At 38.9% G+C, this 17,943-nt stretch overlaps 1 protein-coding gene and 1 long non-coding RNA gene across 8 annotated transcripts in view; one reads left to right on the forward strand and one right to left on the reverse strand.

Moving 5' to 3' along the window:
- arhgef1b (Rho guanine nucleotide exchange factor (GEF) 1b) overlaps positions 1-17,943 on the reverse strand; it is a 39,621-nt gene that overhangs the window by 13,638 nt on the left and 8,040 nt on the right. For 5 of the 7 annotated variants that reach the window (XM_025005741.2, XM_017415547.3, XM_025005740.2 and 2 more), the window contains exons 2-9: positions 8,855-8,941; positions 8,651-8,770; positions 6,126-6,224; positions 3,889-3,931; positions 3,639-3,744; positions 2,658-2,798; positions 997-1,026; positions 128-239 (exon numbers count right to left, since the gene is read on the reverse strand). In XM_025005741.2, the coding sequence (XP_024861509.1) occupies positions 128-239; positions 997-1,026; positions 2,658-2,798; positions 3,639-3,744; positions 3,889-3,931; positions 6,126-6,224; positions 8,651-8,770; positions 8,855-8,905 (702 nt within the window). In that variant the 5' untranslated portion in view covers positions 8,906-8,941. Of the gene's footprint in view, positions 1-127; positions 240-996; positions 1,027-1,101; positions 2,616-2,657; positions 2,799-3,638; positions 3,745-3,888; positions 3,932-6,125; positions 6,225-8,650; positions 8,771-8,854; positions 8,942-17,943 lie in introns of those variants that run through there. The other 2 variants (XM_017415551.3, XM_017415553.3) reach the window with 2 other exon arrangements.
- On the forward strand, positions 13,104-15,547 carry LOC119617844. Its single transcript, XR_005234264.1, has 3 exons — positions 13,104-13,353; positions 14,149-14,263; positions 14,960-15,547. It is a non-coding gene; the product is annotated as an uncharacterized LOC119617844 (long non-coding RNA).

The raw sequence follows: 17,943 nt of genomic DNA on the forward strand, positions 1-17,943 counted from the left end.
GAACGACAAACACAAGTGAAGTCAAATTAAAATCAGAGCCGAGGTCTGCAGAGATACAAAATGCTTAGTTTAGCCTATCTATAAGAGACGGAGGTGCCGTCCTTCTGCACTGATGATGGTGATTTACCTTAACCAGAGGTATGCCAAAGAAACCTCGCCTGGACTTTTTACTGTCAACAGACTTGGATTTAATCCCAAAGTGCTTCATGTAGACAGCCACTGAGGAAAAGATGGATTGCCTAAGGGAAAATGGAATAGACAGGTGTTACAATAACATTTGATTTAGGTTTATAACCACATATTTACACTGATTTGCAGAATTTCACTTAAACTTAAAACTTTTTCAAAAGCTAAATCAAGCTTGGGAAACTTAAATAATCTGGCTAATTCATAATTTACATTAAAAGCTGCACAGAAGATGCTATAATGCTCAAAAGGTTTGTTTGCATAGACTCAGAAAAAACAAACTTAATGCAAATAAAAAAGGAGAGGGGAGAGTTCTTATCAAGAGGAGGAGCAGAAGGAGGAGTTAAAACTAGTGGGAAGAAGAGGAAAGAAGACACCCAGAGACAAAGGAGGAGTTTGGAAGATAATTGGAAAAGGAAGAGACTCCAGGGATGATAACGCAGCAGAACTCCTTCACATTCCAAACTGCCACAAAGTCTTACAGAGCGACCTGTGTAAACTACTGTACAGTGACTGACAACTTAAAGGAATAAACTCTGATAAAAGTGCTCAAAAGTAATGCAAATCCCGATTTCTTTTTGCAAAATTTATATGCAGCAAAGTATTAAATCTCAATCTAATAAAGCATCTTAAGTCACTTAAAAAAATTCTGAACAAATAAAAAAAAAAACCTATACATAATAAACAGATTTTATGTCCATTTGCTGCACTTAAATCAGAATGCAAAGGTCTTGTGGTTTGACCACACCCATGCAGAGATCAAGTCCACCACATGTGAACAAACACAAAAAACGAACTAATGTAACTCACCATTTCTCCTCGTCCGAGACAAACTGAGGTCTGAAACAAAAAGAGGAGAGACATGTGTCAGTGATGCTTCTATTGAAGAAGGAGAACATAAAGCATCAAGCTTACCTCTTCTTCTTAAGTAGCATTTTTCCTTTCACTCGTTCGACTGATTACTGTCTGTGTTTTGGGTCGGTGGAATCTAAAGTGACTAAGCTTTTCTTGATCCAACTCAAAGCTGACTACTGTGTTGTTGTGTTCAGAGCGGACGCTTTTTATCATATTCTAAAATTTGCACAAAAATAAAAAAAAGAAAAGAAAAAAGATCAAAAAAGTGAAATCAAAAGCATCAAAATGTTCCACTTATGCTTGCCAGAATCAATTTAAAAAACTCAGCTTGTATGCTCAAAGATCTGCAAGCAGAACAATCACTGCCTAAAACTATCTGCTGGGATGCGGCTCTTCTGCAAAACGTCTGCAAACAGGATCCAGAGTCAGAAATGCTCCAGCACAGCGGAAACGTCTATTTAACCATGTTTTTGTCTGATGCAACACGCAGGCAAGACTGTGGAAATCTGATCCTCGTGGTTGGAGATGAACAAAAAGGTGGGGAGGAGTTTTTTTTGCCAGGATTTCCCTGCATTATCCAATCAAACGGTGCGATCACCCTGTTTGCATCGGCACAGAGACCAATGAGCGACAGACGGGGGCGAGGTCACTGAGCTGCGGTCAAGTCAGAGGGGAGGGGGCGATTGGATGCAACAGTGTGGGAGATTTTTTTTTTTTTTTTTTTTAAAAGCAACAAGGACAGAGAGATGATTGTCAGCAGGAATGAACAGAAAGAGGCTTGAATGAATCATTTGTGCGACGGAGACAGACGTCCAACTGTGTGACGGCATCTGAGAGAATCTAAAGCTGAACTCTAATGTCTTTGATGAAGACTTGCACAGACTTTTTTGTGTCCTCCCCATCATCATCGTTGATGTATCCACATGATGACAGCAGACAGCACACGGAGCATCTCCTTCCATTTCCACATTTTTATTGCTTTCACCTGACAAAATGAAGTTAGACAGTCTTCTGCCCTCTGCTTGGCCTCCTTTCCCTTTCTGTCAGACTTGTTTCTTGTAGACGATAACACACTGCAGTGAGATGTGGGGTCAAAAACAGATTAACTTCCCCCTACGTCTTCGGCTTTTTTTTTTTTTCTTTCGCTGTGTTTAAAACCAAAACTATCCAGCACTGAAAATCCTCTGGGCCGTTTGCTTCCCGTCTCTTCTTGTGTTTTACCCCCTCCGACACCAACCCAAAAGCTGGCAAAGTGCCAGCAGAGTGTCTTCCTGCCAACGTGGCACTGCTGCCTCCATCTTTATTTCCTTCTTATGGTGTTTCGTGCTTCACATTTTTAACTTCAGCTCACGCTAAGCTTAGTTTCACACATTGTAACATAATAAATAAAAAAACAAACAGAAAATCTTATAGAAGAGCAAGTGTTAGAGACATTTGCATAGACAGTGCTGACACTATGTGCTGACATAAGTTTTTGCACTTAGGGAATGTTTTGTAGCCACACCAACTGCGACACGAGCCCAAATTGTGTGTCTTTGCAGATAATTAAAAAGATTTGAGGAATGAGAGGGCTCTGTGCCCTCCGTACCTCTCGATAAGAAGCGAAAGCCACTCACTGCGTTTCAAACATCTTCTCCAGCAGGTTCTCAGCCATAGATTTCTCTTTCATCTCCATCGGGATGCGGTCGGTGGGATAGTGGCTCTCGACATCAAGCAGCTCGTTCTCATTGAGGGTCATACCCATCATCCTCTTTTGCCTGAGGAACACAAAGCCGAGGGATGAGAGAAATGTTTCTTTACAGTAAAACCAAAAGCATCATATTTAAACAACGTGTAAGTCTGTCTGTGAGGGAAAGAACTAAAGAGATAATTCAAAACAAATGAAGTGGTGTTCTTTATATTTTATCTACCTGCTATAAATGACTCTTTGAACAGCCTCAGTTTGGAAAATTGGGTTTTATTTTGTCTGGACTGATAAACTAACAGCAGGTCCTAGCAGAGTCAAGTCCAAAGTGGACTGCTGCCATCTTAAACAACTCCAACAGTTGTATTTATAATAAAACTATTTCCCCTTTAATTTCCTTAACATTCAGTCATTCACAAATGCTTAAACTGTGAATAAAAATTGAAAATAAAATAAGCATTATACTGATTTTACTCAGGCAACACTGATAAAGCCATTTTTAAACACTTTTTTTGTCTGTAATGTTCACAGGCAGCAGATAATATTATCAGGTAAATATATACATGACAAAAGGGAGGATATCTTAATTTTTGATAAGTGTATTGTACTTAGAGCTGCAAAGAGAAACACATTGCACAAAAATACATTTTAAAAAATATGTCTTAACTGACCACTGTTCCCATGTAGGCTGTATAACTGAGAGTAGCATTAATTATACAAAAAGGAGATTAAATTTATTCATTTTACCAGCCTACCCTTATTAAGTCATAATTATTCAAATACGGACTAAAAATGTGGTGTAAAACAGATAATTTTGTGACATTAGGGTGTTGAGATCCTGGTACATCAGTGAGGTGGATCTGACTTTAAACCAAACGCAGACAAATAAAAGCTCTGACCGGGAGGATATTACCTGAAGTCCTCCAGCTGTTTGGTTATTTCAGAATTCTGCTGATTCTGAATCTCCAGAGCGAAACGTCGTTGGGTGTCATCTGAGAGCAAATCTGGGCGGGTCCGGTCTGTAAAACAGGAACGAAAACAGGAGGGTGAGCACGGCTTCCCAAAAATAATAATAAATAATGAACCAAACAAAACAGCAACACATTAATCTGGTTTCAAGTTTGTATCAAGCTAAAAGGATAAAATATTGGAAGAAAACCTACCCAGTTCATAGGCTACGCTAGGTGGCACTGTCACTTTGAGAATCTGTAACAAATCAAAGGACAAATAGGAACAAAAATATAGAAAAGTGTTTCATTTTACACAGAATTACAATAAATAAGATTTACACTTTATACATGGTGTACATATGTATAAGATTTGATGACAGACAGCTCTTTATCTTTGCTTTCAGGGAATGCAAAGTAAAAAAAAAGAAAAGAAAAGAGTGGTGCAGTGACTCTCCATCTCCACTAGGGGTCATTTTAAGACTAGAAATAAAAACAGACTAAAATCAAGAACCAGATCCTCCAAAAGAGAAGTAAAAGAAATTTGTCACTGACATGAAAATAGCCACACAGGCTAACTCCAAGTCAGTGAGGTCACAGGGAAATGTTTTTATTTTTACATTTTTTTAAATGAGGCAGATGGGAGGAAGATCCCTCCCATCGGGGAGGTTTTCCCGACGGTCCAGACAGGAAGTTGATGGTTTAAAGACAGAAGGAGAGACAAAGAATGCAGGACGAAAGCAGAATAGCTGACAGACATGAGCGCTGAATGAAGAAGGTCTGATGGTGGTGGTGGTGGTGGNNNGGTGGGGGGGGGGGGGGGGGGTGTAACAGGAGAGGGACAAAGGCCAGGTGTGCAGGGAGGAGTGATGTAAGAAAACACACAGAGGCTGAGGGGAGCTGCTCTGATTGAGAACGAACAGAGCAAACAGAGACGGCACACAGCGAGGAACGCACGTTGTGTCCTCTTCTCCTATCGCAGCCGTTTACGGGTCACACCTGAGGAGTTTACAGTACACAACAGAACAAGGCCGACACGTTTTAAAGAACTGCGTCACTTTGAAGTAGGGCAGCGTTTCCTCCGAGGCAAATTTAACAATAAAGATTTAATAGTTTAAAAATGGAAAAATTCAAAGCAGCAAAATCCATCCAACTTTAATTAGTGGAGTCTTCTGTTTTCGTGTGAAATATTTTGGGTGACAGAATAAATTTTAGTCAGGCGGATTACTTCACCGCATCCTAATTTCCGATCTTTTATTTAGGAAATCTGCTTTTGGTAATGCTCTGTAAAGTGGCTTCATGCTAAAACATTCATGTTCTGAAACCAGAGCCTTGTTGTTAGTTAGCATTTTGCTTTCTAGAAATGTAATTTCCCCAAAAAGATATATTTATATTTTAAGTCACAGAGTATCAATAAAACCACCTCTAAGCTTTACAGCTGAGACAATAAGTCACTGTGGAGGTTCTGTCCGTGTTTATAGCAGAATTATTGGACTCCATTTGAAGTTCATTGCATCTTTGTTTCAACTGTCGAATATATGCAGCAAGAAAGCAAACTCATTTTGAATGATCTTAAGCTGAAGTTTGTAAGAAATAGTAAGTTTTAGACATAGCAGGAGTTGGACATTAAGCCATGTCCCGTGCACTCGGAGCTCTTCCACACTCTGATTTCACTGCTCCACATTCTGAACCCGTTGGCTGGCTGTGTGTCGGAGCGACAGCGTGCTGCTTGTGGTCACTGCACTTCTGATTAGTTTTATACCTCCCAATTACTCTCGCACTTGTGTTTGCAGATTTTTTTTAAAATTGTTTTTCATTTCCTTTGAGCAATATTTTCCACAGCCCTTGGTTAATGTGGAAGAAATACTTGGCTAACGTGGTATGTACGGCTCAAACCATGTTAACTGGCAATGCTGTCGAAACTCAGCTGGTCTCATGATATGGGCTTGTTGCAGGTCCACACACACACACAACAGATTCTGTTTGGTGTGAATGACCAAAGCGAAGCCTCAACACCTCACCATAAACTCACAGATCATATAATCATGTTAGACCAGTTAAACTCAGGAGTTTTATTTTATTAACCAGTTTTTCTAATATGTCTGTTAGTGATCACACTTGTATTTGTTGTTTTTGCATTGAATCTGCAGCTGAAATTTAAATATAAGCTTTATAAAATATGCACCAAATAAATAGTGAGGAATCACATCAGTTAAAATAAAAACTTCTTCCTGGAACTCCAATACAACTTCTTCATTTTTACACATATTATGATTGATCTGATGTCTGTTTATGATAATCGCAGGTGTTTAATTCATAATTCTTACAAAAACATTAGCCTTTGTGTTTATTTTATTTAATTTTTTTTTGTGGTTTTGCTGCTTTCTCGTTATGAGTCTATTCTCGTTGTCATTTCAGATCTGTTTTTAAAAATACAGTCATCTTCTACTTACAGCACCCTTGTCCAAGAAGTTGTTGTAGAACTCTATAAACTGCTTCTTGGTCTCTTTAGCACTGAGGCTCTTGATGAGGTCAGCATGAAGGTAACACAGCTGAGAAGAGAAAGAAAAAGCATGAGTTCAGATTTTTTTTTTTAATTCTTACTATCAAACTTCTTACAGTAACATTTTGCAAAGGTTTCTGTGCTCAGTTATCACAGTATCTGCAGGAAAACTGCATCAGGGACTACAAAGAGAAAACAGCCGGCGGCTAAATCTGGCACAACTCACTTTCTCTTTGATAAGATTAACATTATTGTGCATTGTCCTGTTTAAATGGCCTAATAAATAGAACCTAAATCTGACAACACTTCTAAAGGCAGTTTAACGCTTTAGATGCACTGCCACACAATACAATCAGGATATCACCAAAACTAAGTTTGATCATTCCTCTTATTTCTGATCATTTTCAGTCCTGAAAATTAAAAAAACAAAACCAAGCAAAACACTAAAATACATAGAAGGGACACAGGGTTCCCACGAAAACCAGAAACAAGCAACTACGGAGGCAAATAACACACCCTGGTGTTAAAAAACACTGCACAGTGAAGACGTTTTGCAAAATGCTACACTACTGGTGTGATAAATGTTGGATGGAGGGGGGTGGGGGGGAGGTTGGGAAATGTGCAACAGTACCTGGAAAGTCACAGTGTCTGCATGCAGAGGAAAGGGGAAAGGACAGGTATGTTTTATTTGGGACTGCCAGGGACACAAACACTGATAAACCACACTGCGTCACAGTGAATAATCTGAGGACCTCCTAACATGTTTGACACATAAAAGGGCAGCACAACAAACTCTGAAATGGATGTCACAACTTTACAGTATCATATGAAACAAATTTAACAGCAAGTCCTTACATTTACAGCTGACATTTCATCTAAAAATTAGGATTTAACAGAAACTTGTTTTTAGTATTCTTCAGTGGCTGTTGTAAAAGTTTCAGCCCCCATTTCTTTAAACTCTGATAACTCTAGCATTGTAGATAAGTCACATAAATCCATCTCAGTTTGGGATTTAAATGCTATGAACCTTGTTTCTAGGACCCTGCGATGAAAATAACATTATTTTCAATGATAAAATCTCCTCATTGTGCTTTACTGCCTGACGATGCATAATTTAAACTGGAACTAGTCGAACCCAAGGCTGAGAATTTATGCCCTGAAGCTGCAGCAAAAAACTTTCTGGAACATGAACACAGTCGGAGTTTCAACAAATCTAAAATCTCTAAAATTGCTATTTTGCAGTACAGTTTATAGGATGTGAGCAGAGTCAATAAAGTATGAGGAAAGTGTCAATTTATTTATTGCACTTTAAGGACACAACTGATTTCTAAAATGGTAATTTAAGTATGTTTCACTGTGCATCATTCATGGCAATTATGGCTAATCTGAATTCTGTTTGAGTTTGTGCAGAACCACAAGTCACGAAATAAGAATTCCACGTTTATATCTGAAGTCAGCAGATGACCTTTTTATGAAGTTCACTGGATTTCCATAGTAGCCCAGAACAAACAAACAAAACACAGGATCTAGGGAGGGCGTTCCTGTTGTTTTTACTTTGCAGTAAAAATTCCCTGAAAGTCCTAAAAAAGAAGGTGACCGGTGGGAGATTTTAGTTGACTGTAATCTTCACTTTTTGTGCACTGGATTTTTGCTCCTTCCAATTCCAGAAGAACTTAATAAAAAAAAATAAAATAAAAAAAAACCCAGGGTATAATATTATAGTGAATTTTGAACTAATATGCAATTAAAAAAAAAAAACTTTTATTTTTGCTTAAATTGGAAAAGGAATGTTTTAGATCTAAAGCCTGAACAAATTAACTTTAAACTATTTATAATTGTACAACTGCAGAGAAATCACAGATCTGGGGGGTTTTCTGGTGAGAATACACAAAATAAAACTGTTCTTGGTTCCCTTCTTTGTCATATTCTTCTTTCTGTCCCTTTATTTATAACTATAGTGGTTCTAATTTTTTGAAAGCTAAATTCCTAAAAACAATTTTGAAATAAATAGATAAATATATAATTTAAACAGAAAAAGCTGAACCCAACACCAACCTGAAACACTACATAAACAAATATATTAATTATTATTGAAAAGAATCAAATAATAATCTTACAAGATGATTTTGGAAATATATTAAAACGTTTATTGTAAAAGAAATGCCTAATTTGTATGAAGAAACAACAATTCTCCAACAGAACAACAAGTAACCTACGTAACATTGATGCTACGGAATGCCTTTTATTTATAGTTTTTTAAATATTAACCAACATTACTTCTTCACAGCTCCCTCAGTGTAAAAAAACCTAAAAAACAAAAGGTTTAAACCGTGACTGAGGCTAAAAATCTGTTCTCTTGAAAATAAACGTGGATCTGACAGATTTATAAGTGATGGTCGCCTTAAAGAACAAAAGGAGGGCTGAAACCTGGCCTGAGAAGGCAATAACTGAGCATTTTAAAGGGGTAATTCTCACCAGGGGAGCAGGATTAAACTGAAGGATGACATGTTGCAGGAAGACCAGCAGGTGAGTCGGATGACTCTTCAGCAGCTCGATGTTGTTGAAGTACGCACACTGGTTTTCAGTCACCCGTGACTGATAAAGAAAACGAAACAGAAAATTAAAGATGACGACAAGCAGATTGGTGATGTCAGCTCATACAATCTTGTCTCCACTCACATCATTTATATCACTCTCAAAATCCTCATCTTCAGCCCCGATGATGCTCATGGCTGGGTCAGAGCACTGAGCTCCACGCACAACCTGCTGGAAAAAGGACAAAGACACAGGGGTGGGGAGAGGACAAGCAGTTACTACAATGTGCTTTACTTTGAACTGGCAGCCATCTTTGTAACCTGCTGAGTCCCCGCAGAGCAGAGGCAGACATTACAGCAGATTACAGCGCAGACACAGACATTGTCTCATATTCTAATCCAAACCTGATGTTTCTGATTTTATGTAAAAAAAAAATAAAAAAATCTATACCTGCGTTTTAAGTTGTTTCTCGTTTATACAGTGTGGATCAAGAGATACTGAGAAATGTACAAGTTGTTTTTAATTATTTTCCCCATAGAGGACAAAATGATGAAAATTTATTTGAAAACAAGTAATCAATTCGATAAAACTGCAAAATATTCTGTTACTAAATCACTCAAAATGGACATAAATATTACGTCTTGGTGCTGAATCCGAGGGAACTCTGACTCAGCTGAGTTCTCTTGCAGACACAGATGACATAAACCCTCCAACTTTAGAAAGAAACCCAAATTAACTAGAAATTAAACATTTAACACAAGCTTTGCTTTTGGAGTGTATGAAAAAGGGGGAAAAAATAAAACGCATTACAACACACGACAATTTTCCCCCCACCCTTTACATCTAGCATGGCTTCCTCTTCCCCAAAACACACAAACAACACACAGCCCTCGAGTTGAGTCCTCTGAAGGCCACAGACCCAGAGCTGCCACCAGGGAACACCCAAACACACACACACACACACACACACACACACACACACACATCAAACAGCTACACTGTACGGCGCTGGCTGAGGACACTGGACACAGTGTAAGGCCGTAAAGAAAAAGTCACTATGAAAAGAAAAGCCCATTAATACCTGCAGAAAGGCGTACAAAAAGGAAGGAGTGGTTTCAGGATTTTTTAATGTATCTGAGAAAGATTCAAATTAATTTCATTTTTTTTTATAAAAGGTATTACTGTATATGAATGCCAGTACTTCACAGTCCTTATGCAGGGCAGAGTTGGACCTACGATGAAATCCTCCAGTTCTTTTACCACTTTTCAGGAAATGGAAACTTTACTTCATTTTTTAATTCTACCCTGTACATTTTAGCTTTATTGCACTTTGTCGTAGTCTTTATATTTCCAAATATTTCGGTTTGTTTCACTTCGGAGTTTTAAAGCAATTAAAAAGAAACTGAGACAGATATGTTGACATGATCCTAATTATCACAAATAACTGTGATTACACAAATGAACTGACATGCCACTGTGGGGCATGGCTGAAATCGACACTGGGTGGCCTTCAGCCTCTACTACAGAAAAACATCGAACCCAAAAAAACAGCTGCGTGCACTCAGAAATACTTCCAAAAACCTCACCGTGGACAGAAGACTTGTATCAGTAGCTGCAGATTTATACTCCAATATGAAACATAAACAAAATCCTGAAATGATTATTGTTTCTCAGGAGCCTAAACTCAAATAAGATGTGCTGTAGTGACCGGGTAAACCGTCTTGCAGCCTGATGAAGAAAAAAAAACAAAAACTGGAGCTTGTTTTCCTTTTTTTAGAAGTCATGGATCCTAAATCCTCAGGGGTCCAAAAGACTGCGACCATCTGACTTGTTATGAACTTCCAAATCCAGCATCTATGATAAAACCAGATGTTTTGTTGCACATTAAAACTCAAAGATATATACGTGTCCTCGAGCAACACGCTCTGCCTCCCAGACACTGTCCTTTTCATTTTCAGTGAGAACGATCCACATCCTGCACTTATTACAACACTTCTGCAGTCAGATGACAACATCTGTGCATAATATGACAAAACAAGGCAACAAAGAAGCACACACACACAAAAAATCAATATTAGTCAATGTTAATCAGAGTTTTCTTTGTATTCTTTCAAAGCTTGTCTTCTGAATAAATTTCAAAAGGACTGAATTAGTTTGTTGAGTCACAAAAAGCTGTTTTTACTTTGGAAATGAGTTACAAACTATGCTAACTATACATATCTAAAGTTACAGGGTAAATGTTGCCACTTTTATAAGCAGGAAGTTTTATATTATTGTAAGAACATTCAAAAAATGCAACAAATTCTGTGGAGTCAGATCAAGTATACTTTTAAAGGAGCTTTAATATGTCTGATTATACAGCTAAGTGTGCGGTTACTATTTAATAAGGAAGTGAAAAAGCAATAATTAGAGTAAAGAAGGAAATCTGACTGTTTACAAAAGACAGATCTGATCTGTGGTTTGACTAAAGTACAGTGGCGGTGGGGGGAGCTGGGGACGGGGATGATGTCTGATAAATGCTTTAAAGGTTGAGGTCAGGTCTTGTACATGGACGGAGGGAGACGGAGGGAGACGGAGGGAGACGGAGGGACACGGAGGGAGACGGAGGGAGACGGAGGGAAGCGGAGCTAGCGGGCCGGCAGACGGAGAGGAACTGAAAGACGGACGCGCAGAGAAAGGGTTCATTCATGGTTCTTTCCAGTGGGTTGGGAAAGGCCGGCGATGGAGCAACATGTTTAAGAGGGGTTAGCCAAACACGGGGACACACGGGCCTGAGAGAGCCGTGTCTGCACATCTGCACAAACGTACACAACAATAACACACAAGCACAGACACACACACACCCTCCCAGCCACCAACTCTTTAAGAAAATAAACAACCTAAATAACAGAGATGCTTCAACAACATGATAACTAAAACTGATTTGTAGCCAGGTAAGAAAATGTGACCTAAAATAAACTGAAGTATTTCCTAGTGGGAAGAGAAAATGCTTCCCTTTTTTATTCAAGTTACAGTAAATCACATTTCAACAACCGGCACATTAAACCAAACTATTTATTACTCTGAGTAAGAAATAATCCTCATTGTAGTTTTTCAAATGTTTGTCAGTTAAACTAAAATGTATTTTAGTCAGAGGACGTATTAACTGAGTGAAATAAATGGTTTCTGTACTAAAAACTCTGTTCAGCAAAGGCCACACCGAATACCTTTAACTTTAGTAAGTACTTTTACTTTTTAAAGTTCTAAAACTACAGATTGAAGTCATTTAAAGTCTTTTTTTGTAAGATCAAAAGTGTAAATACAGAGCTGAAAACAAATAACTAGTTTTATACTTTAATACTTATGAAAAAAATACTTGTTTTGTTAAATAGTTTATTGATCAGGGAATAAATTGACTAAATGCTGCAGTTCTCAGAGTGGGAACACCGACAGTGTAATGAAAAAGCAGCTCTTGCTTTGACAACCTTGAGGAAAGCTGACTGCTGCTTCCATGTTGCATGTTTCAGCATTTCTGCCTGCTCATTCCACGAGACGCTGCAGCCAATCCTTTGTTTTTGTTATGTCTTGCCCGACTTCAGAGCCACTGCAGTGGGGTTTTTTACGTATTCTGAGAGGCAAATTCAAGCAGGCAGGGGGAAGCTCATTGTGGTTTCTCAGAGTAACGTAAGGCAGGTCAGTTCCCCTTTACGTTCAGGACGGAAGAGAAGCAGAAACTGAACGGACTAAAGAAAGCAAAAGCGGTTTGTTCGAGCATATGGCACAATTTAGGCAACAGATGGCGATGGTATGAGTTTCAACACTAAACAGACCTTCTTCACCTCAGCCTTACATGAGAGCTGGAGTAAGCGGCGCTCTGTGAGGGGACTGCTCCTGGCTCGCACAGCCACCGTCGTGGAGGCAAACGAGCATGCAGTGCTTGGACAGAGTGTCCCAGGAGTGCTGAGATCAATTCTGGAGCTCCTGAGAGTCAGCAGCTGCCCCTGCCCCTCCCTCCCATCACATTCCAGTACTAACTAAGTGTCAGGTGGCATCAATCTAATGATAGCCATCAAGCGTATGCGCCTTTGTGTGTGTGAGAGAGTTAAGACTGCACACGTATGGGGGTGGGGGGGTGGGGGGGTGGGGCAACACTGATGGTGGGGAGTCATCGGTGTCCAAGTGTGTATGTTTGTTCTGTGACAACTGGTCTTTACAAGAGCATTCCTCTTTAAAACTGACCGGGCCGAGGTGTAACAGTGACAAAAAGGTGCCTGTCAACATAATGACTGGGTAATAATGGCTAATAATGACTCAGTCACAGCTCCACCAAATCTTATGCAAACTCATTGTGAAAAGGGGAAAACAATCAGCTGTTTGAGTGAACTTTTTTTTTTTTATCAGGAAAAAGAGGAGGAGCCAAACTGTGACCTTCCTCGAGCGTGGGCGTGTTCAGCATCAGCGCTGCAATAAGGGGACGGGCGAGCAGCTGTCAATCAAGCTCCCGGAATCACATGACAGCGACTGCTGCAGCAGGAGCGGGACAACTGGAGCAGTTTGTTAGCACTGTAAGCTTCACGTGCAATGAATGGCTGCTGGGAATAGTTGTTTTTTTTTTTTTTCAGCTGAAGTGCACCATCAACAGTGGCTAACCGTCCACTTCACAGGTACGCACCAACCGAAAATGTCAAACCGCTGCAAAGACACGTCAGCGACGAGACAACAGCTATAAATAGGATCAGCGCACCTCTCGAGATGAACCTGAACACACGAAGAGCAAAAGAGTAGCACAGAGAGAGGGGAGACTTTCTGTGTTTTGCTTCAGATACATGATCCTGGCCAGTTAGGTGAAAAACATAAACGTGAAAACAGTTTTCATGCGTCTGAACAAACCGGCGAAGGTCAAACATCCCAGAGAAGCGACAACAAACGAAACCTGAACAGGGAAAGTTTGAACACCAAAGAAAACTTTGGTTTCAACTTAAAAATGTTACACCAGTTGACTTCCTGCAGTTTATATCTGCACCCTGCTGTGGTTTTAAAACACACACACCCACACACACACAGCACTGACGACAACCAGAAGCATTACTGCAGAGGTGAACCAGGTCATTTCAAAGTTTGCAGCTGAGAACTTTTTTTTTTAAGAAAACTCTATAATGCCTGCTAACATTTGGCTTTCGAAGGCTCGTGACAAATGCTCAGTCTGCATTTATTCATACTTCAGATGACAGAGAGTCAAATGTGCATTAATAAGAACAACACCTGGGTGAACACATTAATTGTTAAAGCTGCAGGGGTCTGCACAACCCACTTTGTTCACAGAAAACAAATGTTTACTCAGTGTAATGTCTCAAATAAAGGTTTTAAAACAGATAAAAACCTCTTGAGGATGCAAAGGGATAAGGTTGATCACTTTTCCATTTCTGCAAGAAACTTTCACTCACTTTCTACTTTTGCAGCCAATTAAAAATAAGAAACTGGACCAGTCATCTCAGGAAAAACAAAAACTGATGATGCATCATGCCTGCAGCATCGTGGTCTTCCTGATGTTGTCATAACTTACAGCCTTATAAGGTAAGTTACCAAACATGTGAAGAAAATAAATAACACTGAAAAGCTTCAATGCACAAATTCCTTCATCCTGAGAGGATTTGTTTGTAACCTCAGAATTTAACCCATGACAATCTGAGGCTTTGTTTGAAAACTTATAACTTTCCACCAAAAAAAGAAATAAAGAAATGACAATTAAAAAGGTTCAACTTTTAGCTTTAATTAAAAATAGCTGACTTTGCCTTGATATGTTCTATTAAACCTAAAAGGTTTAAGCAACTAGCTACTTTTTTAAAATTATAATCCTTCAGGAGCACAATCTGGGTTTATTATTTTTTTACTTATTTTAATCACACAGTTGAGATCAGTTCACTTTAAATGACAACAATGATCTTTAATGAAAATTTAAAATACCACTTTTTAAATTACAGATAAGCTGTGGAGCCGTATTTCAAATAAACGCTAAAAATCAACCTAAAGTCCTAAAATGTTACAAAATAAGGTGATCCTTTAAGGCGGCTCCTTACATCTGTTTTTGTCTCCATTATATTTTCTTATTAAGTCGAGCCAGGATCTAATAAAACCAGCTCTAATTCACATATATTTTGTTTTATTGTCAAATGGAAAATTTCATCTGAAACTGTGACTGAAAAAAATAATTTTTTTTGATACAGCAACAAACTGCATGTTGTTGTGATTTTACTGCTGCTTATCTGCCAGGTTCATCAGGCCAGAGAGCCTCATTAACAGCCACCGGGGGATTCCTAGCAGAACTACTGCTCCGCCGCCCCTCCAGCAGCTCCACCCCGAGGCGCCTGAACAGAGACGAGAAATATGGGAGGCTCTGGCGAATAAGGAGGAACACAGACAGGAAGTGGGTGTAATTTCCTCAGGAAGCTATCAGAGCCATTTCCTCTATAACCTATCAGATGAAAAAAGAACAAGAAAAAAAAAACGAGACAGAAAGGAGGAGATGAGAAAAAGTGAGAAAATCAAAAAAAAAAGAAAAAAAAAAGCCCACAAAGTGTGTCCGTAAAAAAAACACGACAGACTAAAGTGAATCAAACAAACGTCCTGTGCAACTCATCTCTACACTCACATGAGAACCAGAAAAGGAAATTACTCAAAGCCAAAATGGAACCTAGACAAACCAACGATGAAACAAGTTCAGAGAAAGAGAGGAAGGCCTGAAGTGCACGGGGTTAACGAAATGTTTTGCACAGTTTCTGTAAGTCTGACACATCCAGGAGTTTGACTAAATGTTCAGGAGAATAAAGCCACAGTAAAACAATCTTAGTTGAACAAAAACACAGACATGTTTGAATGTTTCTTTACAGATATTCAACCAAACAAGAGACAAAAACTAATTATATATGTGCTCAATAAACAACTGCTGACCAAATTTGTGGAGGAAATTTGAGGTCTAAATGAAGGCCTGGTGGTTTCTAATAATTATCAGGAGTAAATGCACATCTTGTTTTAATGAAAAAATAATTTCTTAATTCTGAGCTTTACAAAATGTATTTATTGGGATATGTTCTGGCAATAAAATCCAAGAGGAGCTGAAAGTTGTTGATGCTGATAAGCCTAGACCAAAAACTATATGTGAAAAGTTTGTAAGTCATCAATCTTCAGTCAGACAGAATAACAGAAAATATCCTGAACCATTTTTAGCGTCTGCAGAAGTAGTCAACCAATAGAGATCGCCTAAAGGAGTGAAAAGTGTGACAGTCTTAAGTTTCAAACTAATTCAAGGTAAGTTTCTCTACACCTACATGCCTCACTCACAACAGCAAATGATAAAGATCAACATTTTTAAAACACCAATTAGCACCAACGATGAGTGTGGCTGCAAAGAGCAACGCTGCTGCTCCGCTGCCGTGAGATAAAAGCTGCACGGATGAGCCTGAAGCCTGCCGGAAAGCGATTAGACCAAAATAGAAGTTTTCGGTTTAAATGAAAAGCACTATTTTTTGCAAAGAGGAAACGGTGCCTTCGCGTACAAGAACCATGGCCGATCTGTGACGTGCTGTACGCTGGTCGTAGCATCCGTTTCCAGCAGCGCTGCCAAGACAGTTTACAGAATAATACCACATCTGTCTGCAAACTGAATCGGATTTTTAAGAGAAAAGGGCAAAACTGACATAAAAAAACATCTGAATTCTTACTACATAAAATACAATAAAAAAATATCAACATAATATAAAATACCTGCACACTGCTTTACCCTAAACAAATATCATAATAAAAAAGTTTTTGTTTTGTTTCATTTGTGTGGTAATTTGGGTGTTCGTCTACAGAGCCCCTAATGTTTTAGGAAATATTTATAAAGGAATTTTAAAAGCAAAAAGAAACTTTCAATCATCATTATGCAGTTTAAGAAACCTTAATATTTTTAAAACTCACAGAAAGCTGCTTTAATCTCTTTTTTAGAAACTTGAGTCAAAAACGTTGACGACTTGAACGGGGAAACCTGATTGCAGCAACAGTTTCTATAATTTAATAAAGTGAAGGAGGCGCAGGGAGGAGAGCTGGAACAAAGGAGAAGACGGGACGCTGTGAAACAGGAAATGAAAAACATGGCAGCAACATTGGGAACACTGAAAGAACTGGCACCCAAAGTATTTATGTACACACAGGACACGTGGGCTGCCGTGAAGGGCGCTTAAACATCCAGAACTCGTAAGTTCCTGCGCCTTCAGAGCTGACAAATAACATATTTGCTTCAAAATTCAACAAAGCATAACACAGCACACACCCAAGGTGTGTTCAAGCTTGACCAAAGCGCTCGAGCTGCAGCTGACAGAGCTGACAGTAAACTGGTGAACCAGTGGAAACGGACCTAAAGGTATCTGCTTCTGTGTGAACGTACAGCTAACATGAGGTCTGCAATCAAGAAATTATTGTAACACGAAAAGGGTCCATGTGTGCAAAAGTTAAAATACACTTAAATGCACTAATTAGGTGTGTGATGGAGGCAGTGAGAGTTCAGCCTGTAGGAAGTGAAACATGTTATAAATATGGGAGGGCTCATCTTTGCATCCCAATTTTGTAGTAAAAGTTTGTGTTTATCCAGTCCGTCGTCTTAGCTATGTGCCAATCCAGATTCTAAATTCAATATTAGCAGTTTTGTACTGCACACTGTTTAAACTGGGTACTGTAAGCACATTAAAACTGTGCAAACGTTTGAGTGAAGAAAAAATTCTTCTTTTCTATCAGAAACCATCTTTTAGCTTTGTGTAAAAACAGTCTTAGTATATAAGACGGCCAGGAAACTCTAATACATCCCAAATTAACAGTGCTGAAATAAACCGATCCTATTGTTGTTAAAAAAAAATTCACCCAGCAGTAACTCTTTCAGACAGCTGTAATATACCTGACTACTGTTAAAAAGCAAAGATCAGATGTTGACCCTGATCAAGACCAAAACCTGAGCACAACTACACTAAATAAAAACCACTGTCAACATGCTTACGCATTTAGGGAGACAAACACTATCTGGAGATCTGCTCTCTCTGACATGTCAAAAAAATAAAGACAAAAAGTGTGGGTGTTTCCCAGACACTGTGGGTCAGATTACAGACACTATGAAGATACATTATGGGAAATACACTGGAGAGTTGTTGTTTTACCCTGGAGTCATTACTTTAAAAGAGAAATTCGATCCCATTTCCGTGAACTTCCTATCTTACAAACCCTTCAAC

This window comes from Kryptolebias marmoratus, linkage group LG16 (assembly GCF_001649575.2).
Source record: "Kryptolebias marmoratus isolate JLee-2015 linkage group LG16, ASM164957v2, whole genome shotgun sequence".
Lineage (NCBI taxonomy): Eukaryota > Metazoa > Chordata > Actinopteri > Cyprinodontiformes > Rivulidae > Kryptolebias > Kryptolebias marmoratus.